This window comes from Sphaeramia orbicularis, chromosome 15 (genome assembly GCF_902148855.1).
Source record: "Sphaeramia orbicularis chromosome 15, fSphaOr1.1, whole genome shotgun sequence".
NCBI lineage: Eukaryota > Metazoa > Chordata > Actinopteri > Kurtiformes > Apogonidae > Sphaeramia > Sphaeramia orbicularis.
In genome coordinates this window covers 45,971,416-45,996,689 of record NC_043971.1, presented here as the reverse complement: position 1 = coordinate 45,996,689, position 25,274 = coordinate 45,971,416, and the positions used below count along the sequence as shown (strand labels likewise).

The following is a 25,274-nucleotide window of genomic DNA, read 5'->3' as shown; positions in this document are numbered from 1 at the left end:
CCACTGAAGACATCTGAGGACCAACTCCAGGTCCAAACCAATTCCACTGGCAAAGGCCCCCAAAAGGCGAATTAACCCGGCACAATCTACATGTTTTTGACAGTTGGGGAAACCTGCATTGCACTCAAACCTGGAACCTTCTTTTGTCTTGCTGAGAGGTGACTCTGCCACCATGCTACACCAATAAGGCTCAATATAATTCAAACACCCAAGATGTAGAAAAATTCACTCTCCAAGTAGAATATTAACAGTACAGACCAAAAGTGTTCTGTACAAATGTGTTAATTTCTGTGTAAACCCTGACATTTTCACATTGAAGTTTGTGGAGATTGATTCACTTCTGGACTTAGTCTCGAGTGGCCATTCATGAAACTGCTGGTTTTGGCACATTGTTTTATTGCTAAGCTTCCCTATATCACCTTAAAATGTTTCTTTACAGGTTGCTAATAGTGTGTCAGCCACACTGGAACATGTATATAAAAGAGTAAAACCAGCATTTCTATTGATCGACACAAACAACACTCTTGAGTTTCCATATCTTTCTACTGACATCTGAACCTCTCTCTTGATCCACTGCTCTAACTTCCACCACATTTTAAAGCACTTTTTGTGTGATTCTGCCATAAGACAGACTGAAAAACAAATGGCAATGGAATCCTCTTGATACAGGTGATGGAAATTAAAAAAAAAAGAAAAGGTCAAACTTAGGAGAATTATATTCAATTACCTTGCTCTTAGCGTAAAACCAAGTTTATCTTATGTAAACATGAATCGTACACACTAACCTTCAGACTACAAAGGTAACTACAGTGACTAAGAGCATAAAGTGACAAAGTTCAATAAGGACACTAACTACCAAATATTCAGTTAGGAGAGACTTGTTATTGTCATAATATAGTGAGTGAGATTGTTCCTCTGCCAACAGTCACAATGACTAAAGAATCACTAGTCCTCTTTCACTCTGCTGAGAGGGAATGGGTTTTCCAAAATATGACTTACAAGGTGCCACTTGTGTTGAAAACCCCAAGGAACCTTGAATAGCCTACTCATTATTGCCTGTCTGCACTGTTCTGTACTTCCTCGTTAATGGCTGTCAGTCAGGCAGAAAGGCCTCTGAAGCAGCATGTGAAAATGTTTCATTGGAAAATATCTCAGAAGAAAACTTCTGAGGCAGTGTTAAAGCAGGGTGCTGACTTCAGGATATTATAATTACTAATTGGCATGATGAGGCAGCATGACCTTTACGGTAGCAGGGAATCTGCAAGTAGAGGATTGGTTTAGATTGTGCTGATGAATGGAGACTGGAGAGTTGTGTACATTCACTGCATTAACACTCACACAGACCAAGGGCACATTTCATCCACACAACCATAAACAATTTCAGCCTGATATCTCCATTTGTTTAGGGAGATTTTGTGGTTTTGAAAATGGATTGGGATTGTAAAAATTTGTAGCTTAGAAAAAGATGATGTTCTACAAGTCATTACTTTTTATGTATTTATGATAGCTGCATGAAATCTTAAAGAGTTCTATATTTGAAATGCATGTTGTTCATGTATGACAAGGTTTACTACAAAAACATTTATTTCACAGGAAACAGCATATCTGCATTAATATATGAACTTAAAACAAACTATATCAGGGTACCAATTAATTCACTGAATTCGTTAACTGATTCCCTCTTGTACTTGCACATTCTGGAGATTATTGATACTTATATCAGCTCACAGACAGCATACATTTGATGTTGAAAAGGGGTGTAACAATGTACTCGTTTGTACCGAACCGTTTTGGTTTGGGGCCTTTGATAAAATACAGAAGTGTACCGAACTAATACATGTAGCCTATGTGAAGAACGGAAACACTCGGGAAGCAGGGTGGACACAAGCAGAACCCACGTGCAGGGTTTCCTCTTTACACATTCAGCAGTGGCGAATTCTCAGCGCCACTGCAAAAACAAAACAAAACATGACAACAGAGAGTATAACAGAAGCACAGAAGCTGGGTCGGACATTCGAAGCATGTTGTTTCACTTTTGGTTTTTGGTATGTTGCAGCTTTGTGGCACAAAAGAGTCCACGGGTTCCTTAATAGCATAAAGGTTTTTACTTTTGAACTCAAGTTGGCGAAATCAAGTGAACCTGCTCTTCTTCTCCTTCACTGTGCCTTGAAATGGGACAGTATTTGTTGTAATGTTTTACATATGCTAATATTGTAGTTTATTTTTTTGTGTGTGTACAACTGCATACATGGTAAAACAGATAAAGATCTGTAATGTCTTTTCCGTACAGTGCCTGTGTATTTTATATTTTAATCTATAGTAAATCTGTTATATTTGATACCATACAGTTTGGTTAAAGATATTAGCTCTGTATTTTCAACATTACGTGGAAGTCTAATCTGCCCACCAGTTGTGGGGGATCAATAGGCTAATATTCAGGATTTGTACAGGAGAGAAATGGTTAATTAAATATCTTTAATTAATGCAAGGCTATGAAATGAGTGTCTACCAATGCTTGACAGAGTTTACTGAGTCAGTTAGCAATTAGCATCAACTTACCCATCACACCTGAAGTCTCAATGATCAATGGGTGATAAAACAGATATTTTATCCTCTAATTATATACAGAATATGATATATATATATATATATATATATATATATATATATATATATATATATATATATATATATATATACACACACACACACACACACCTCTATTTAAATTTGTTTGATGATCTGAAACATTTGAGTGTGACAAACAGAAAAAAAAAAGAAATCAGGAAGGGGGAAAACACCTTTTTCACACGACTGCATATGGGTGACGGTGTTTCCATGTTCACTAAGGACCTTCTGAACATCCAAAAGGGTCATATCTGATGATTGTGAAGAGATGGCAAACTGTATTTTACCTCAATTATTTACATTTATTGATAGGATTAGTGGATCAACAGTTATTAAATATTTTAGATCAATAGATGGTTTTGGAGGCCAGTGGCTGTTTGGGTCTTTGAGGGTTAAACCCACTGTGAATATTGCCTTATTTAAATTCCAGGAACTACCATAAATTGCTTAGAAATATTAGAGGAAGTAGCTCTCTTTTCACATATTTGTATAAAACAAGTCAGGCTCCTGGTAGACAGGCTTAAATGAGTCATAACTTTGATAGCAGTCAATGCAAAGTTCACTCCTGTCGTCAATCTCTGCCCTAAGAACACATATGCACACCTACAGGAGTCTTGTATGGTAACGTGTACTGCAGGTGCTGCGAGAATGTTATTCCTTGCTAAACCATGACACGCACACTCATGACAGTTGAGACAAGAAACTAGTGATATATGTGGTATTTTCGAGTTGTCAGCAAGTGTCATATTTCAAGTATAGTCACAGGTTAATACAATGGTGTGTCTCTTTCAGTATAAAACCAAGGTGACATTTTTCAACGTTTCTGAGTTTGATGCTGTACAGTGCTTGCAGTGAGTGAAAAGTGTGCCTCATGCTGAAACAGATTTAACAGGGTGATTTACAAAGATACTGGTATCCTCGGAGATCACTTTGTTCTACTATATAGCCTACATGCACTATATGGACCAAAGTATTGGGACACATTTCAATTCAGGCGTTTCATTGTTGATGGGGGCTGGGCTACAAAATGATAATGACAAATATCATAATTTCATATTACGATAAATATAAAAAAATGTTTTTAATTTTGTCTTTAGGGTTAATTTTTTTTTCATTGTCATTTACAGTTACATAATGCTTTAGTGTTTGTTTACTTAATTTTACTTAAAACTGAATTTTTTTTTATCATTCAGAATTTGAATTTTTGTCAAACATTTGTCCCATTTCCATCATAAATGTTAATTTTATGCTACAAGCAACCATCTAGTTTCTTCAACTCTTACTCGGGAAGAAAAATCAGCCTCTAAACTTAGAAGGAATATTTGATAGTTACTCTGATATTAATTGACAAAAACTTACATGAACATTTTCATCAGGAAGAGGATGTTCTACAAGCTGTAGTGTGATTTGTACCAATATCATTGTCCTCGTATCTACATTAGATTGCTAATCTTTCCGTTTAAAATTCTGCTTGATTTAACAATTGTTGATGTTTGCCAACTCATTTCTGTGGTATTATAACAACCACCCAGTACTTTGGTAAACCAGATTAAAAAAAAAAAAAAAAAAAAAGAAATGACATAAAGAAAGTACAAGCTTTACAATATGGCAGTGGAATGGATTATTGTGTATGTGTCAGATGTTTGTTTATTAAACACAGTTTTTCTTTTCTTGACTCCATTAAAATCACAGAAACCCTGGAGTTGCAGAATGGAACTGCCAAGATTTCCCCTTCACAACTTAGGTAAGCTAAAAGAAAAAACTTTTTTAAACAGTTTTCTTATTTATTTATTTATTTATTTATTTATTTATTCATTCATTCATTCATTCATTCATTCATTCATTAAGGGTCAGGTCCTCTGTAGCCAGTGGTCACGTACAGATAATGGTCAATGATTTTTCATTTTTTTTTATTTTTAGTTATACAGTTTCTTACAGCTTCAAATTAAATTATTAGATAATTTTGCTGACCGAAAGAACCTGTTAACATGTTACATTTACTCTATCAGTGAATATATAACTGTAAGTGAGTCATGTGTGTTGTACACCTTCTTTACATATGAGAGTGGGATCTGAATTCATTTGAATGGTTGTAAAATCCCTGGGATGAAAATCCACATGGTGAATATATGCACTAAACTGAGCATGTCTAGCAGTACATTCACATTGCAGATCTTCATGCTCAATTCCGATTTTCTACTGAAATCCATTCTTTTTTTGTGCTTGGTTCACATTATAATTCAAATGCAACTGCCATCAGATTCACATGTGAACAGTCTACAGTCCTGAAGCATGCACAGAAAAAGATGTGTGACATTTCACACGCAGCACACTGTGTTTACGGAAGTAAATATGGATCTTGCCTGGTCCCAGCTCCTCCAGTGAAGAATTGTGATGTCTGTCGTATTTATATGACGTAAAAGTCAGATGAAATTCAAAATGATTATTAAGAATGAAGTAAACATCAGATATGTATCCTATTTAAGACCACATATGAAAGTGGCCTGGGTCAGATTTGAAAAAAAAAAAAAAAAATCAAGTACAAGTCATATATGGGCAAAAAGTCTCTTTACAATCCAACAAATTAATTAATTTATTTAAAGGAGTGATATTTTGCCTTTTTAAAATGGAATTATGCATTTTAAAACATTTCCCTGTGGTCTACAGAAACTGTAAATGCTAGGCTTGGGTCTGAATTCTTCATTAATTAAACTCCATAGGTCCGTCTTCAACCCTATTTTTGAGTAATGACACGAGAAAGATGGTTTTGTGCACTGGCCCTTTAAATGCAAATAACCCCACCCCCACCAGGTTATAGACTGTGCACTCTGTCCTGCTAGAACTCCTTGAGTTCGTTAATACAGCCAACAATTGAATATTTTTAGGTAATTGGCTTGAAGTTTGGACATATTTTCAGTATAAACTACAACCACTGCTTCTGACAAACAATTATGGTGTACTTGGAGAACTGTTCACCGGAAGTCTTGACCGCATATATGCAAAAGTCGTGATGTAACTAGTTATAAAATGTAACAAATTAAGAAGGAATTGAAACGGGTTGTAGAAATCCACTTGATTTTTGCCAGAATGAATATAAAGATAGCTTTGCAGCACCTGAAGGGTTCAAATTGTTAGGGTCTCCAAATACACAACATATGTGTACCAAAGACTGATAAATGTGGGTTTAGCAAACTATGATCCCTTTAAGCAAGTGAACTGACAAATCTGTGGAAATTATTACAAAATGAAATGTAGGTATTGAAAATTTTTTTGTCTCATCATGTAATGCATGTCTATATGGGCACTATTAGTTGCATGAAGCACATCAAGACAGTACCTGATTTCTCGCCGTGTTGGCTGTATCATAACCTCATCAATGGTGGCAATGGGATCAGTGATCTTTTGCTTCAGGTTGTTGATGTCCCATGCCTTTGTTCGATACACAATACCTTTAACATATCCCCATAGAGAGAAATCCAGGGGAGCGATATCTGGTGAACGAGGTGTCCAGGGAATCTGGCCATCCCTTCCAATCCATGAGTCTGGAAATGTTTGATTTAAGAACCGCAAAACACGCAGTCCCCAGTGTGGTGGTGCACCATCTTGCTGGAAAATGATTGTTGGTTGAAGATCATTGGGTTGTGTTACCAAATATTCATTCAAAAGGTCAAGATAAATATTTGCCGTAATTGATCTTGTATTGAAGAAAAAATTTTTAATTGCACATGATCCCACAACGTGATTAAAGGCCACAGAGTACATAGAACAAATCTGATTAACATATCTCATCATTTGCTTTTGTAATGCATTTTTTAAATGGTAAAGACACTTTGTGGACCCCCTGTACAGCTGTTAGTTGGAATCAAGTACACATTTCCAGAAAATAACAGTTAGGTATATATTTTTGGTCACTTCTCTTCTGTCTTATCTTTTTTTTTTCTCTCATAGCAGACCTATCTCACACTTTGTCAGCACCATACCAATGCTTGAAGCAGGTTTGGCAGCCTGCAGTATAGCTCTGAGGATGTGTGGCTAGTTCTTTAATTGTATGACACTCATCCTGGCTGGTGATGAATGCAGTGAATGCCTTGGCAAAATAGTTTTGCAAGAGAAGTTGTTCTTGGTGGGAAACTTGCACGTGAGTACATACTTGTTTGTGTACATCACAGAAGTTAAATTACAGAGATGAACACAATGATTGTGAGGGGGTCTGTTAGAGAGGTTGTCAAGTTATTGAAGCAAACTTTAAGGACATTAGCTGAAAGTTTACAATCATTCACTGTACTGGTGAAGATCTTGATTTTACCGCTAGCTATTTGGTACAGCTCTGTCTTTACCCATGATCTAAATACGCTACATGTAAATGTGAAATGCAAAGTAAAAGGAGAGTGGCTGCTGGTAGCTGAAGAAGGTGCCATAAATTCTAGATGCTGTTGGAACAGTATTCCCTCTGAATTATTCATTCAGTGACCTCTGTTGTTTTATTAGAGATTATTACATTAAATATTGATGGCAATGTCTTTGTAATGTCGTGCGATGGTTTTCAGTCAGTCTCTCCACAAAAATTTTGAGACTCTTACAACAAAATGGACTGTCATCCACTTGAACAAAGATAGTACCTGATAAACACGTGCATCAGGTGCTGTATAAAATGCTGATTTTCTGTGATGAGTAGATGCTACTTCACAAGTGATCATTGAAAAATCTCATTTACATCTTTGTGCAAAGTGAATGGTTTGTATGTTTTTTTTTTTGCAACAGCTTATTATCTGTTGTCTGTACATGCATACAGATATCATATTAAATGTGAAAATGTTGAGCTGCAGGTCACTGTGCTAACTTAGCTTCTTATCGTCCATTTTAACTGGTTGTGACATCTCTGAGCAGCCTGGGAGCTCCAAGATGAAGCCCCAGCACTGTGCTATCAGCAGCGGAAACACAGTGACTCACACAACTGGACATAGAGGAAATGACAGTACAAGGAAAGAAGGCGGAAGTGGGGACAAAAAAAAAAACTTCAGTGCTTCAATATGATTTAACTGATTTAAACTACACCTGTAGTCCTGTGAAGGAGTAACAAAGGCAGTGTAGGTATGTAGGCCTATACTGTATGACCAAAAGGGTGGGGACAGGTGTAAAAGTTCTCATAGAAGATAGCTGAATAGTTGAGTTTTTTCACTTTGGGAGTGGACACAAACACTGCAACTCACTTACAAATTACAACTCCAATTCCAGAAAAGTTGTGACTTGGGCTGCAACTAACGACAGTTTTAATAATCAATTAATCTGTAGATTATTTTAATAACTAATCATCCATCCATCCATCCATCCATTATCCACCGCTTATCCGGGGCCGGGTCGCAGGGGTAACAGTCTAACCAGGGATGCCCAGACTTCCCTCTCCCCAGACACCTCCTCCAGCACTTCCGGGGGGACCCCGAGGCGTTCCCAGGCCAGCCGAGAGACATAGTCTCTCCAACGTGTCCTGGGTCTTCCCTGGGTCTTGTAACTAATCACTACATCAGATAAACACAAAAGACTCAATTCTCAAAGATTGGTATTTAATCCAAAGCAGTATAGGCTGCAGACAAATCACTAATGATTACATCCCTGCAATGGCTTCGGGTATAGTTAGTGAGGACTAGCCCACTACCTAGACTTATTATGGCTAGAGACTAGCAAGTTATAGTCTTCAACCAGCTCCGGTAGGTAACGTTAGTCTGGTAGCCGGATAAACTTAGATGGGTGAAAACATTATAATTATGATGACCGTGTCTAACTAGCTAGTGGGCTAAAGTAATCACGACACGTGTGCTAACTTAAGCTAGGTTTAAGTTCCGACTGGCCACAACAGACCTGGTTGCCTGAAGCATAGTGCGCCGTGGGATTTTGGTCATTTTTTTTTTCCATATTCAAGTTTCGTTACATTAACGGCACACTGTGTTTTGGTCAAACGGGGTTGTTGTGGCCACTGGGAACATAATGTGAAGCTTTAACAATCTGGCCCAGCATCTGAAGCCTCAGCCATGCTGCTCTGTATTTTCCTCTGTTATGCTACACAGCATGCAGGCATGCCTCAGTACTCGTGTTCATGGCCCAATGAATCGACTGCCGAATTTGCAGAAGAGAGAGGAAAAAAAAAATGAAACAAACAAAACTACTACTACAAAAAAAACAAAAAAACAACAATGAAATACATAAGACCTATATAATGATAGGTATAAGAAAAGAAAACATGAACAAAATATCATATACCACGTTCGCACAAATAATACCTATAACAAGTAATACCAGTAACATATCCACACATTAGTTGTTCACATTCATCTGCTGTGACAGAGTGAATCAGGCAAACAGACTGAGGTGAGGAACACAGGCATGCAACCACAACCGCACTCCCTCCAAGGATCAGGGACCAACCAAGAGGGCCCCAAGGCCCAGCCAACCAGCAGACACCACAGAGAGGGGGGATCCAGCCTGCCCCCCCGAGAGGTGACAGTGTGCCCGCCCCGAATTTGGTCGAGGGAGGCCCCCGCCAGAGGCCCCACAGCAGTCGAGCACAGGCCCCAGGGGGCCAGGAACGCCAGCCACCACCCCCCTGCCGGGGACCGGCCACCCAGGGGCAGGCGAGGCGCCGGTTCCCGAGCCCCACGAGCCCCACGAGCCCCACGAGCCCCACGAGTCCAGTAGCCACCCATCTCCCCGGGTTGGGGGTCCCATCCAGCACACTGGGTGGCCAGGCCGGCCCAGAGAGCCACCTGCTGCAGGCCAGTGCGCACCCCGATGCCACGGCCAAGCTCCCCGGGGGCCCGGAGGCCCACCTCACCATCCCTACCCCCCGTCCCACCAAGCCCCACCCCCAAAACCCCACACACCCTCCAGTCCCCTCCTCACCCACACAATCATATGCACACACACCCACTGACTCCCAGATACACACACCACCCAACCCACATGTTCGACCATTCACACACACACACACCCACACGCACAAACACTTCCACCCATGCACCCACCTACCCACATGCATGCCCACACACACACATCTACATGTACACACATACCCACACATGTACCCACACCCATCAACGGCTGCACCCCACCTGCACACACACCTGCACGCACCAGACACGCGTATCCGGAGCACCGCCACCCCCCCGGCAGTGAGCAGCACGGCCGCGAGTCCCCCCAAGGCGCAGCACCCGAGCACAGCCCCGGTGTCAACCACAACCCAGAGCGGCAACACCAGCCGCCAGGAACCCCACCGCGGTCCACCACCCCGGAAGCAACCACCACACCCCCAATGCCCGCACACACACATCTTTCCTGGTCCCAACACGACCTGCAGCGGGCAAGAGAGCAGCTAGCCCAGCCCCCCCGACCACAATCCCCATGCGCACAAATCATTCATCAGAGGGCAGCACCCCCCCCAGCAATGCAGCCAGGTAAGCCCCAAGTCAATGTTCCAACCCCCCTCCCCCTGGGCCCCCCGCCCTGGACGGCATCCAGGAAACAGGGGTGTGGTAAGACCCCCCCCTCACCTCCCCACCTATCAGTGTTTTGAAGTGTGAGGTGTGTATGCAAGTGGTTAAAATTGAGGAGAATAACTGGGTACCACTGAGGGCGACGCCACATGGGCAGCCTCACCCACCAGCACGGCACCGCCCACCAGGTGCCACGCAGCCCGCCCCCCAAAAGTGAATGTGTGGTGTTAGTGTTCTGTGTGTTGTGTTGTGGGTGGGTGTAATTAAAATTCAGGAGTTAGCCGTCCCAGGGTACCACAGAGGGGGACCCTTGTAGCACCCTCTGTAAGGTGACGCCCTTGGTGTCTGATCTTTCCGTGGTAATGGCGATGTTTACTTCTGTGTGGCATCCGTCATATGGGAACTGAGGTGACCAGATGTTTACAAACTTTTTATTTCATCATGTGTCAAATGGTTTTATTGGGTAAAGGTCTCTACAAAAGCCATACCAGCTCAAGACCCTCTCTCCACTCTTCTACTACAAAGTCATGCTGTTGCATAACAAATGCAGTATGTCATTTAATGTTGTTTTGCTGAAATATTCCTTGTTAACCTATGTATACCTTTCAGCACTGATGGTGCATTTCCAGCTGCCCATTTCATCGGCACCAATCACCCCCATGCCATCAGTGATGCAGGCGTTTTAACTGACCACTGATAAGAAACTAGATGGCCTTGTTCTCTTTAATCTGAAGGACATAGCCAGGTATTTAAAATATGGACTCATCTGACCACAGATCAGTTTTCCACTTTGCCTCTGTCCATTTGAAGCTTTTAACATAGACTCTTTTCTGGGAATCCTAACCCTAGGTTATATAGAAGAACTGATATGAATGTTAAAAGGCTTAATTTGAATGGCAACATCTTCTAGTTTCCATGTTTAATATGTGACTGAAGCAGTGTAAACAACATAATTTTAAACATGAATCAGATGTACTCAAGGTCGCTGGTGACTAAGTGGTTGTTAAGCTTTGGTCCAGAGAAGACAGCTGCATTTCTGGATTGTGTTTACACATGGCTTCTTCTTTGAATGATAAAGCTTTAACCTGCATTTGTGGATGGAACAATGACCTGTGTTCACTGATACTGACTTTTGGAAGTGTTCCTGAGCCCATGCAGTGATTCGTATTACAGAATCATGTCTAGTTTTAATGCAGTGCTTCCAGAAGGCTGTAAGGCCACAGGCATCCAGTACTGGTTTTTAACCTTGTCCCTTGTGTACAGAGATTTCTGCAGACTCTCAAAATCTTTTGATTATATAATGTAATTTGGGCAATGAGATATACTCTTCTAAGTCATCTCTCTAAGTTGTTGCAATTTTACTCTGAGGGACATTATTCTGATACTGTTCCACAATTTGTAGGTGCAGTTTTTTGCAGATTGGTGGACCATGTTGGCTTGTGAGAAATTCTGCCTCTTCTGCCATTCTTATATGCAACCATGCCACTGACCTGTTGACAATTATTCAATTATCTAGCTGCAAAATGTTGCTTCAGTGGTTTCTTTTTAGGTAGGCTTCTTTTTCCAACCTTTTACTGGCCTCACCCCACCTTTTTTCATATGTGTTGCTGCCACTGAATTTCAAATGATCTTGTTTGATTTTTTTTTTTAATTGTATATTTTCTCAGTTTATTTTTTCTTTGTTCTATTGTGAATTAAATATGGATTTGTGACATTTGCACATCATTGCATTCTGTTATACAGATTTTATACAACATCCCAACTTTTCTGGATTTGGGGTTATATACTGAAAACTAACATGACTAAAATTACAACTAGGAGAGCAAAGAAGAATAACTGTCTCTTTATGCAGTACAACACTTAAATAGCAAGGCCACAGAGAGAGCAAATAAATAACCAACCAGAGGAAGAAGACTTGACAGTGGAGATAAAGGGAAAAGAGTTTCGGATAAAAAGACATTTCTCTCCCATTTTCACAGCAGACTGACTTTGTGATATGTGTGTCTTTTGTTGTGTTGGTTGATGAAATGTGAAGACAGAGCTGAGATGTGGACACCCCCCCCACCCCTACTGTGATTTGATATCCTCTAACTAAAGTCTGTGTCACTTCAGAAAACAGAGATGGAGGAGTTCATGACTGAGATGTTCTCACATTCTCATGTTTCTGCTGATCTGTTTTCTCCTTGGATGTCCAAAACCTCAGTACAACAGCACATTTAAACATCATTTAAAACAAACCAAAAAAAACCAAAAAACAATCAGGTTTGTAGCTGATCTCTCACTGGAAAGGATTTAATTCCTTATTTCACATGTGCGATGTCCATTTAAAAGCAAAATGATTGTTATTTTTATACAGTTCTTAGACTTTTGTGTTGTAAAGTAATGTTACGAATCTGATTAAAAGGTAGATCTTGGTTGGTGAGTCATTGTACTTCAACTGTGCATCTTGTGGCTTTATTATTTCTGTTTTGTCCTCTTTTTTGTTTTGCTAATGTTTGTTCTCAGTAAGCTGTACTTTAAGAAGTTAAGTTTTTTTTTTTTAATCTTGTAAGAGCTAGTTATAAATTATTTCTAATGTCATAAAATTACACTTGTGCAACTAACTAAAGTATATTATTTCTTTTGACTTTTTTATGCCTGTCTCTGCCCCACTTGTTTTCCTATAAATATTTTCATGGATTTCTTTTCTGCTTCCACTCCCATTTGTTACTTTTAAGTTAATTGAGGCAGGACTTTTTCCAACTCAGTAAGTCACTGGATGTCAGACCACAAATCAAAATGAAATGGTGGTCGAATTCCAGCCAAGTGTTCAACTTTTTTCTTTAGACAAACCATCTAGAATCTACCCCTTAACAATTTATTAGAGTAGAATTAAACAGCGCGCTAAAACAGTATTTTTTTTCAAGACAGTGCACTGGGAGGTGGTGAAATAACTAATAGAGTTGTTACTTGTTTGTGTTTTCAGAGAGCGCTGTCTGCTGCCTTTACAAATGGCCCTGGAGTCGAAAAATGCCAAACTGGGACAAACGGCACTTACTGGCATGCAGGTACAGGAATATGCAGCAGGAATCCAGAAGTTAACAGGATATTATACAATTGCAGAAATTAAAAAACACACTTGGAAATAGTTATGATGGGTCAAAGCTTCTGTCCAATCCAGACCCAATGTAATACTGACCTAAATTAAACATCACCCATACATTTGAGAACTTGACTCATTTATCAATTCTCAAAGTCTGCCCACAATGCTAACAAACATCAAAGTCCTTTAACTCAGCATTCCCAATGTTTTGTGTTCCTCTCAGAGGCTCCTGTGTGAGGACAGGTTTGTGGGTGGTGTTGGCATGGAATTGGAGGTCCTGGAGAAACAACTGCTTAGCCAGATGCTGGATGCTGTCAGAGTCACCCCGTCTCTCCATGAAGACCTGCAAGTGGAAGTCATGAAGGTAAGACATGGGTGTGTATGAGCGTGCTGTTATTCCTTGATCTGAAGTTGAACTCTAACAGGTTTAAAGTTCAAGAATGGCAATTTTATATCAGTAAAGTAAGGTCTATACTGCCAATGTGTGTTTCATATGTTAGCCATGACAGTGTTTACATATTATACCTCATCACATTTGATTATTATAATCTTTTATTTGGAATCTCCTCGCACACAAAAATAAGATACCCTAGGCCAGGGGTAGGCAATCTATAGCTCCTGGGCCACATTTGTCTCCTTAGATTAACTAATTAGCATATTAGCCAGGACCTTCTTGCTGTGGTTCTGGGTCTAGTGCTATTAACTGCACCACAGTGTTACTATTATTATTGCAACCATAAAATCATTCTGATGTTACGCAGTTGTAGAAATGTTGACTATACTCCAAGTGGATCAAAAAATAGAAGTAGCAGAAGTGAAAGTAGACTACTTTTTATTCTATGATACTAAAAGATAGCAAAGAAAGCCTTCAAATACCAAGTCACTTTTTGTTGCGTGACACAGTAATGACAAATGACAGCTTCTTGCAGATTCTCCACTTTGAAGTTAAACATATTTAGGAAATTTTTTGCTCCAGACAGATTCTTTTAAAATGTCTGTCCAAAAATGGCTCTTTAGATAGCAAAGGTTGACAAGCCATGCCCTAGGCTGTAGGACTGTCCATATATAGGTACTCTGTTATGCAAACATCCACCTCCAATATTTTTCCCCCAATATATCTATATATATGTATATTTTATTTTTCACAAGGTGTATTTTTTTAAGTGAATTGTTCATAGTCTCAACCCATTTTTGTCTCTTGTCAAGGTCCTGCTGTGTATCACCTACTCTTCAAACTTTGACATTAATGGAGACTCCATCCTCCGAATTGCTGAGGTAGGACAGCTTGAACCCTATCAACATCACATTCATCACAGATATTTGTGATTGTACATCCTGCAACAAATGGGGGCTTTTTTGGTTTTGCAGGAGCAATAAGTACAAAATAATGGCAACTATAAACTTGTGCTGGTAATTTGTTTAGCATTCAGAATTATACATATAGTGACTGAAATCTCTGAATATAGGGAATACATATGGTGCCATCTTGTGTGTACGATGTGTAATATTATTCCGTATAGATTTTTTGCAAGAAATGTGTCACTGAGAGTGAGTCAGCACAAAGCCTTGTAACAGTCATTTGACATTATGTTTAACACCCCAGTGAGTGCGTGTATGGGCCAAAATAGTACTGGTTATTCCAGGCTGTTCTACTGATGAAGAAATGTATTAAATAGCTGTGTTTCCATGAAATTTCAAGTAAAATTCAAATGGGTGGGGCAGTGCATGTGGGTTAGCACTTCTGCCTCAAAGATAGAAGGTTCTGTGTTGAATTATCTTGTTCTCTCCATGCTCCACTGGTTTCCTCCATGTCTTCTTATCTATATTATAATACTGGAAGGGCTGAGAGCGTCTGTGTGTGTTTGTGTGCGTGTGTGTGTTTTGGCACGATTCTGACAAATTGAGACTTTTTACCTGGCCAATTTGGTACCTACAGTTGAGGAATAGTCCCGTCTCTTCATTAAATATCCGGCAAGTGGATGAGACCAATATTTTCGGAGATATTAGTAATTTTGGAATACAATTGCCTTACAATCACGGAAGCTCAATGCTGCATGACAGGAAATGAAGTTCAAAACACTAATGCCCCGTTTCCACTACATGGTATCGGCTCGACTCAACTCGACTCAGCTCGGCCTTTTTTGCATTTCCATTACGAAAAAGGACCTGGAATCTGGTACCCGGTACTACTTTTTTGGTATCACCTCCGCCGAGGTTCCAGGACTGGGGACCAGATACTAAAACGTGACGTGTACACACTGCAGACCACTGATTGGTCAGACAGTTGTCTCTGGGACCCGCCATTTTACAAAAAACAGATGCGGAAGTTGACAGTAAATATAGCGATACATTAATCTACATGATAACAGCCCAAAACTACATCATGGTCGGTCGAGGAGATTCAGTCTTAGGTGGCCGACGTAAAAATTCAGACGAGACAACACGCAACGAGCGAGTTCATCAGCGACTCTCTGAACAGACGACACGGAAGTAACGTGCTGCATCACTACGACGACCAGGTACTATAAAGTCGGTAGTATCTTGTAATGGAAACACTCTGCAGGAATACCAAGTCGAGCCGAGCCGAGCCCAGTTGAGCTGGTTCCACGTAGTGGAAACGCGGCATAACGCCACTTTTACTCCTGGCTTTGTTATGCATGCAGAGATGTTGTAGTGTAGTTGGAGTTTCAGTGTTTAATGACCAGGCAGGTTTTTTCTCAAACTGCACGTTTATTCTAAAACATGCTGCAGCTTACTGAACACAAACCAATAACTGGCACTCGACATCCAGAAAGTTTAAAGTTTTTTCTTTTGTCAACATAATCTAAAAATACTTCCTGTTTCAAGAGACTTCAAAATAAAAGCACTTCCTGAAATTACTTAAATTAAAGCATTTTCTCTTAATAATTATCAGCTTTGTTTGGGCCATTAGATAAGGCTACCTTACCTTAAATACTTTATTTATGAAAGTTTTAAGCGGTGATAATGTTTTTTTTGTTTGTTTTTTTCTTGTGTGTGTGGGTGGGGGGGCACAAAGCCCTCCCCCACAGTTTAAAAAAATCTTGGAGGAAACCCTGAGAGAGATAGGTCAGGTACGTTCTGTTACTTACGGAGAACTCCCGCCACCCCGGTCTTAGAAACTATTCACCCCCCATCCCTGTCTGTGCGCTTTGTGTGTACCTCACAATTTCACTCTGCATGCACGCCTGGGTATTAATATTATATATTAATTGCTGTTTACATTTTAAAGAATGACTTAGCAAACAATTTTTATGTCACTACTTATGAAATATAGACGAACATTTTTTCCTAAAAGTCAATTATCCCCAGCATCAAAAGTACCACATCTAGAACTCGTGGTAACCCACGAGTCAAATACTAGTACTAAGTAAGTACTAGTGCTAGTGCTAATGCTAATGCTAATGCTAGGTGTTGTGTTTATAGGGATTGGTAAAATGCAGAGACCAAATACAATACAGGAAAGTGAATTAAGTATAACTTTAACCTTTAACTAAGTGTTCAGAGAACACAAACCTCCGCCAAGCACCCCTAACGGTGTGCATGTGTGGATCGATTATTTTTTTTTAAATTAAACAGTTTCAAGGTTGTTCCATAGAGCAGAAAAAGTTGAAGCCTGGTACCAGTCATGTGTATGTCAAATTATATTAAATTCCAATCAATATTTGTTAAGTTATAATGAAAAATGTGTTGTAAATGGGATTTTCAATGTTAAATTGAAATGTCCACAGAGTCCACATTCCACAGTGGATGTGGACAATTTTTTTGCCAGATACAAGATATTGTTATAAGCTACAGGTGTATCAAATTGGAGGCTAATCAGAGTCGTTTTGAATTTTTTTAGGAATTTTCGAAAATTGCTCAATGATGAGAGATAGAAAAATTTGAGATTTTGTGACCTTGCTGTGACCTTGAACTTTGGCCTACTTGGCCCAAAATTTCATGGGTTCATCCAAGGGCCTAGGCCTATCTGTGGGTAAAATTTGGTAAAGATGGTTGTAATAGTTGTCCCGTAAAGTTGCTAACAAACAAACACGCAAACAAACACAAAGCAAAGTGATCACAATACCTCCTGGCGGAGGTTATAATTGATCTTTAACTAATTGAGACACTTCAGAATGCACATTAAATATGTTTGAAGGTGGCTCCGGAGGCTCAGGAGGTAGAGCAGGTCTTCCAATAACCAGAGGGCTGGCGAATCCCGCTTTGTCCTAGTCATGTTCCATTGTGTCTTGGGCAGGACACTTCACCCACCTTGCCTCCAGTGCTGCTACTCACTCTGGTGTATGAATGTGTGCAAATGTTTGGTGGTGGTCGGAGGGGCTGTGGGCATGGATTGGCAGTCACACTTCCGTCAGCCTGTCCCAGGGCAGCTGTGGCTACAAATCTAGCTTACCACAAGAGTGTGAATTTGCAAGTGAATGAATAATGGATCCAATGTATGTGGTCTGAGTATGCATTAATAGAAAAGTGCTTTATAAATCTAATCCATTATTGTTTGTGGAAACACACCCTCTATTTCACTAAGGAAGAACCTGAAAAAAGTAAGATTCTTCTACTTCCGTTTGTTTATGGAACTTCCAAAGCTTCATAGATGAACGGAATGATACTCAACATTGCATTGTTGTTGGACAGGCTTTGTTAAATCTGGTTAATTGGAAAAAAGTGAGCTTGTCATTTGGAGCCATTGAAGAGACCACATCTAATATAGACTATTTCACACAGAAACTGAATTGAGCGTCTGGATTATGGGCTATTATGAGGTAAACAGGATGTTTATAAACAGCAAATTATACAAACTATTCTACAACAATGTCAGAAAAAAATATGAAGCAGGACATTTCAGCAGAATATTACAAAAATACTGAAAGGAAATATGTAGGAAATCCATACCACCTCCACCTTTTGTTGTTTGTCCTTATGCAGAAATAACAACTTGACATGATGTCAAAGCCAATCCGAGCCATCTTAGTCTGTTCTTTTATTCTATTGATTGAATCATTCCAGATTTATATAAATGACGGAAATTCCCATCTCTGTGCTTAAGGGGAAAGTGAATTGTTAGCAGCTCAGTCTATTTTTAAAGGTGATACTGCACTCTGTCCCAGCACACGTGAAGGCCTCATCTCATCCTGTAATCTTATTAATTATTCAGACAGGCTGAGATGAGTGGTCTTACATGCATGGGCAAACAAGCACTCACAGACCTCAAAATCTGCTGCTTTGGGAGTGGACTGAGAGAAGAAAGGCTGAAGAAATAAACATATTAGCCCTGCTATTGGAAGACTGAAGGGTCAGGATCACACAACTTTAAAGATTCAATATGAATGATTTGCACACACTTGTGTACTAATGTTTACTGACTCCATTACTACAGTAACAACTGTCTTGATTACTTCTAACAACATTTGTAACATACCATTGTGGAAAGTTTTTCTTTGTAAATCCTTATGCTGCCTCCCAAGATGCTTCTCTTGTCAATGTCACTACTAGCTAACGCTGACACATTACAGTAGAAATAAACATGTGCTTGTTCCTTGGCCTCTATAGTGAATTGCCCTGTTTTTAGCTTACCAGCCGACAGGCTGTAAGCTATTGTCGTCATGCGGCGTCCGTCGTCGTCATCGTCGTCCTCTGTCGTCCTCTGTCGTCCTCTGTCGTCCTCTGTCGTCTGTCGTCCGTTACAAAAATTTCAATTGTCTTCGTCTCTGAAACTACAATTCCGATTGACTTCAAACTTGGTATACAGCTTCTTTATAATGATGTCAACAAAAGGTAGTGAAATTATTTGGATCCGGATCTGATTCTGGATTTGATGCGACTTTGAAAAATTTCCCCATTATCAGAGATAGGAAGTGGATCGATGCAATAACTCAGTAAATATAAATAATATCAAGTGTAAATTTCTACAGTCCAGCCCTGATGGGGAGATGACCAAAGCATAATGGCCACATGCTGATCAGGATCTTCTTCTGGATCAGGGAACTTACAGAAAATTTAACATGGGCTCTTATGGGGAAAAAATTTCAATCGTCTTTTTCTCCCAAACTACAGTTCTGATTGACTTCAAACTTGGTATACAGCTTCTTTATGATGATGTCAACACAAGGTATTGCAATTATTTCCATCCAGATCTGATTCTGGATTTGGTGCGACTTTGAAAAATGTTCCCATTATAGCAGATAGGCAGTGGATTGATACAATAAATAAGTATCAATGATATCAAGTTGGAATTTGAATTTTTTACAGATCTGATTGGAATATGACCAAAACACGGGCTATTTCTGTAATATAATAAATACACATAGCTGGGTGATAATAAATGGCATCTGGATACATTTCCCAAAGCTTTTAATTTGGCCAGTAAGCTACAGGGCCATTGGTCCTATTTTTTACAACTTTATTTGTTGTACTCCTAGTTCAGTCAGAGCTTGCTGCTGCTGGTGCTTTGATTGACAGCTTGTTTCTAAGTTGGACTTTTGCTTCTGTTTGCTGACTTTAACATTTTTCAGAAAAGATTTTCTGTAGTTATGCTTAAACATTATGTGAACAACACAGTCAATGGATTTTTCATGTAAGACAAATGTATTTTCGACATTTATCGAGTAGGTGAAATCATTTAGTAACATATTTAATATATCTCAGGGGTTTAATAAAGTTTTTTCAGTTTTTGTATAACAGTTAAATATTGAGCAGATGGCTAAGTAACACTTCATTAGCATTCATTTGTTTAATTTCACCCATCAATCTTCCCCAGCTCCATCACCTTGTCTATTTATAGTCACTTCTGGCTCCAAAACCAAGATGTTGACAGCCAAATACAATCTCAAAGCGATGAAACACCGGCCCAGGAAATAATGTGTGACATCACAATGGTTATGTCCACTTCTTATATACACTTGAGCCTTCGGACTTCCTGGACACGCACACATGTCCAAATACCATAACTGATTTAAGATGACGTATCAGCAGACGGAGCCTCCCTGAGTCTTCTGTTTTAACTTGTGTGAAAGCTCAGTTGCCAAAGTTATACTGTGTGTTCAAAGACCAAGTAAAACCAGACTAATGATACAATAAAAACTGAATTTTCTGCAATAATGTTAAAATTCCATTTTTTTCCTCTAAAAACTCGATATCCAATTTTGATTTCAATTTTTGGGTAAAACTGCAAAAGACAACAAAGTCGGCATCTCGTTTTTGTGTGCAGCCCACAATCCAAGGCACTGCTCCCTTCCTCACATAGGTGATGGTATCACGGAATCCCCGGAAATTCCGTGATGGGACCACAGAAGTTATACTAATGTAAGTCAGTGACAGGCATCAGTCATATGTACGTGTGCGGACCGCGTAAGATGAGTGATCCCCATGCGGTTATATTGAAATTGAGGGATCCATACATGGAGGAGACCGACCCAGGACACGCTGGAGGGATTATATCTCTGGGCTGGCCTAGGAACACCTCAGGATTCCCCTGGAGCTGGTGGATGTGGTTGGGCAGAGGGCTTTCTGGGCTTCTCTGCTGAGGCTGCTGCCCCCGCGACCCGGACCTGGATCGGTAGAAGATGCGGTACGGATCTGTGCGTAGACAATGTAAGATGAGTGACCCCCATGCTGTAATATTTGAACTGGGGGTTTCATGGATGAAACCACGGCTTACATTGGTAAGCCGACTGTGATGGGCCCACTACTGAGGGCCCATCACAGATTTAAGGTCTGTGGTCATTACACGGACTTCTGTGAAAGACTGCTCTCACACATAGTAGGAGGAACCTACAGTAGCCCGGAGGTGTGTGGCCTGGAGACACGAGAGATGAAATCAATTTGACAATTTCCCTTTTTTAAAAATCATCCTAATTAAAAAAATCGATTTAAAATCGATTAGTCATGCAGCCCTAATTATCATCATGTTTGGTCCACATTTGGTGCAGAAAGAGATGGTAAAAATGGGCTTCTAAAGGAAGCCCTTGCATGAAAAAAGAAACAAACACAAAACAAGTGGTGCTAGGAACAGCAAACCCCACCCCTCACATGTATCGTAGCTTATTTTGGCATGGATACAGCTGATGTCTAGGCATGTGGTGATGTCAGCATATCAATTGCCTCTATATATGTGCCAAGTTTGAAGTAAATTGAAACAAAATTGATGTTTTTAAAGACATTTGAAATTTGGCCCATTATTAGAAAATGGGAGAAGAAAAAAGACTGAAAAAATTCAGAAAAATGTGAACTTTGATCTACTTTTCCCAAAATGTAACCACATCTATTCTGGGTCACTGGCAATGTATAACCAAATTTGGTTTAATTCAACCAATAATTTTGCTGCTACAGACATGTGAACTTTTGCCCTTTATAAGTAAATGGGAAAAAAAAAAAGATTTTAAAAAATCATGAAAAATGTAAACTTTGACTTGTGTTTCCCAAAATGTAATGACATGTATTCTGGGCTACTGGCAATTGACAAACTTAATTTGGTATGAATTCAACCTATAGTTTTGCTGCTACAAACATTTGAAATTTCACCCATTATAAGTAAATGGGAAAAAAAAAGATTTTAAAAATTCATAAAAAATTTGAACTTTGACCTACTTTTCCCAAAATTTAATCAGATTTATTCTTGGTCACTGGCAATATATAATCCCAATTTGGTATGAATTCAACCAATAGTTTTGCTCCTAGAGTGTTAAGAAACAAATAAACAAACTGAACCAAAAACAATACCCCTTGCCTCCCCTTCGGGGGTGGGGTAAAAACATGTTACTGCTTTTAATGGAAAAGTGGACTACACCAACCAATCAGATGAGTGGCATCTGGTGACACCTGATTGTTTTTAGAAATAGTTGTATATAGTTTTCCTAAAAACACCTGAGGCATTGCCTGAATTTTCATCTAAATAGTTCTATCTTTATTATTTACTAAATTTATAATTTTTTAAGTTTTCAATTTATTTATTCATTCTAAATTATAAAAGTGGATCATTCAACATGTTTTTGTTGAAAAACAGTAAAGAATCTAACTTTTTCCTACTCAGATTATGTTTTTTTTTTGTGAGTTTAGGTTGAGTGCAAATAGAGCATATCAAATGGAAAAAAATAACAGTAAAGTCACACAGGTGAGGTTGTGCTGAAAAAAATGATACCAAACAAGGCAAGACAGTTTTTTTAAATGAAAAATACAAAGATAAAATCAAAAGTATTCAGGTTGCGATTTGTCAAAAAAAACGGGGGGGGGGGTTGTGGTCCATAACTAATGGAACTAAAGCTGGCATGAAACGAAAGTGAAACTCTACATACTTTCAATCTCCAACTCCCAGGTTCTATTCCTCTATTATACAGTGGATCTTACATGAAATTTTCACAACTTCTATCCTGTATCCAGTGGACACACAAATGCTGGGCCCAGGAATTTGTCACCTTTAACCCCCCCCCGGGGCCTCAGTGCATGGGGACGTTCACAAATTCTGAGACTGCCGACAGTTCGGCTCAGGTGAACGTTAGTGCCAGTAATGGAGGATATAGTGTAAGAAAACTCAGTCACAACCTACCTGTCATTTCAATTGGTTGGTTGTCCCCCCGAGGATGAAATTCATTGAGCAGAAGTAGGGATTTAAAAGCCAGAGGGGGGGGTTGACCCCCACCCCTCCCAACAAATCGCACCCTGAAAGTTTTCAAGTCTGACCAAAATACACTCAAACTCCTAAGGGCTACAGACCAACAATAACTCAGTATGACTAACACAGCTCAATGAAGCATTCCATAACATCTAGATTACTAGCAGAGTTGTCATTTCATAAGCTTCAAAATAAGAGTGGATGCTTTTTTTTTTCCCCACAGTGAAACTGTTTCACATTTTCCTGACTACACCGGCCTATGTTAAGATTTGAAACTTATTACATTTCTAGTCAGGGCAGTGTAAAAAATTTTGTATTTCATAGCAATGCTGTTGCCAAATTACACATTATAAGGTATAGAAGATACAGAGGAAAAGGCCTTAAAGCTATACCTACCAATCTGGCATGTCACACAGCACTTAGTAAAAATTCTGCCTCCCTCCAAAGCCCCACCCACTTCCCCCTGCCTAAGCTCTGATGCTCTGCTCCTCACCTAACACATGCGGTGGGAAGCGGAGGTAGAGGCAGAGTTGCTGTCCGATCCGGCGTGGTTGCGGACCCCTCCCTCAGCAATCAGACACACCATCATCCACATGTTGCTCCTTTATCACTACGAGACCCTGTATTTAAGGGTCTGGTCTGTGGATCATTGTGTTCACTGCACCTCATCACCTACCATAAAGGCTCCCACAGTCGGGGGGACTGTGCTGTACTGTGAGTGCGTGGACTCTGCACACTGTCTGTGGACATTTTAGGTTTCATAGTCGATACATTTATCATCCTACATCATCCTACATTGTGTGACACTAAGTATGTGTACGCGGAGTCCGCACGGCTGTAAAATTTGAGCTTTGCGTGGACATGTCTGCAGAGTCAAGTACGCCCGACTCCTGGACACCATCATCACCATTATCACCATCCTTCACCGGACTCTGACTGCTGCAGTCGGGTTTTTCGGTTTGTTCCCCTTGGTTATTGTTTCTCTTAAGAAATCTGTTTTTTTCCCTTCAGCACTGTGCATTTGAGTTCTATCCATTCACACCCCTTGACAGGAGGAGCAGTGCAAGTGAAATGTCAGATTCAGAGGCACCGGTGTCTGATGCGGGACAGCAGCAACAGATGACTGACAGGAAGCTTGGCCAATTATTTTATTTGGACCGAATAAAATGATTGGTCAGACTTGATTGGTCAGAAATATCTGAGAATTAAACATTTTTGAGTTTCAAAACGTGGTGGATTTCTTTTACATTTTAGTTTGCCACACGCTTATTAGGAGCATTTTAAGATTGCAAAAGAAAACTGTAAAAATACCACATCGTACAGTATAGCTTATAGCTTATAATTGTGCCCTGGGAGGTAGCTAGAAGAAGTAATTGCAAGTGTCAAATATCGTTCCATTCATATGCAAATCTGCAACCTGACCAGCAAGTATCTGTCCCCATTCTCTCCAAACATGAATCTAATGCTCAGGATCTTCTTTGAGTCTGCCATGGCCAGTGCCATACTGTATGCTGTTGCATGCTGGGGCAGCAGGCTGAGGGTTGCTGATGCCAATACATTCAATAAGCTGATTTGCAAGGCCAGTAACATTGTTGGGATGGAGCTGGACTTTCTGACTCTTCTGATTCTGAAATGCTATACTTCCATATTATTTAGATCATAGAGGAGGAGTGGTGGGTTTTCCTATGCCGTCACTTCCCTCAGTAGCAGCAGCAGCAGCAGCAGCAGGTGATGTTTGGTGTCCATTAACAGATCGTAAAAACCTGGTCAACATGTTGTGTTAATAGGCCTGTTTCACCAGGGCTGGCCATCTGCTGTGTGTTTCTGTGTCAGGTCATCACTCAGGCTGTCAGCTCCACTCCATTATCACTACCATCCCATAAACAGTAAGGCTCTGTACAGGATCTAAATACAGGGATTGGGAGCACTGTGGGATTTATTCAGTTTCAACTACACACAGCTGGACTGTATAAATTGTCTTCCATTAGTTAAACATTTGAAGCTTAACATTGAAAGGATTATTTTAATAGGTAAAATTAATCACTAGCAGCAGCTAGATGTTATAATGGATTAGATTAGATTTACATAGCACTTTTCTATTAATGCATGCTCAAAGCACGTACAATTCATTCACTCACACATTCACGATCTGATGGTGATAAGATACATGTGTAGCCACAGCAGCCCTGGGCTGACGGAAGCGTGGCTGCCAGTCCATGACAACGGCCCCTCCAGCAACAACCACCAAACATTCACACGCATACACTGAAGTGTCTTGCCCAATGACACAACGGCATCCTTGACTAGGACAGAGCGGGATTCGAACCATCAACCCTTCAGTTACTGGACGACCCACTCCACTTCCTGAGCCACGTAGCTGTTACACATATTTCATATTCAACTCATCAACCCACCAAAATATAAAACATCCAAAAATGACTTTACAGACTTAACA

At 40.0% G+C, this 25,274-nt stretch overlaps 1 protein-coding gene across 2 annotated transcripts in view; it reads left to right on the top strand.

The window, feature by feature from the left end:
- arfgef3 (ARFGEF family member 3) overlaps window positions 1-25,274 on the top strand; it is an 86,715-nt gene that overhangs the window by 1,592 nt on the left and 59,849 nt on the right. For both annotated transcript variants that reach the window (XM_030155312.1, XM_030155311.1), the window contains exons 2-5: window positions 4,321-4,372; window positions 13,078-13,159; window positions 13,418-13,558; window positions 14,401-14,469. In XM_030155312.1, coding sequence (XP_030011172.1) covers window positions 4,321-4,372; window positions 13,078-13,159; window positions 13,418-13,558; window positions 14,401-14,469 — 344 coding nt within the window. The remainder of the gene's footprint in view (window positions 1-4,320; window positions 4,373-13,077; window positions 13,160-13,417; window positions 13,559-14,400; window positions 14,470-25,274) is intronic.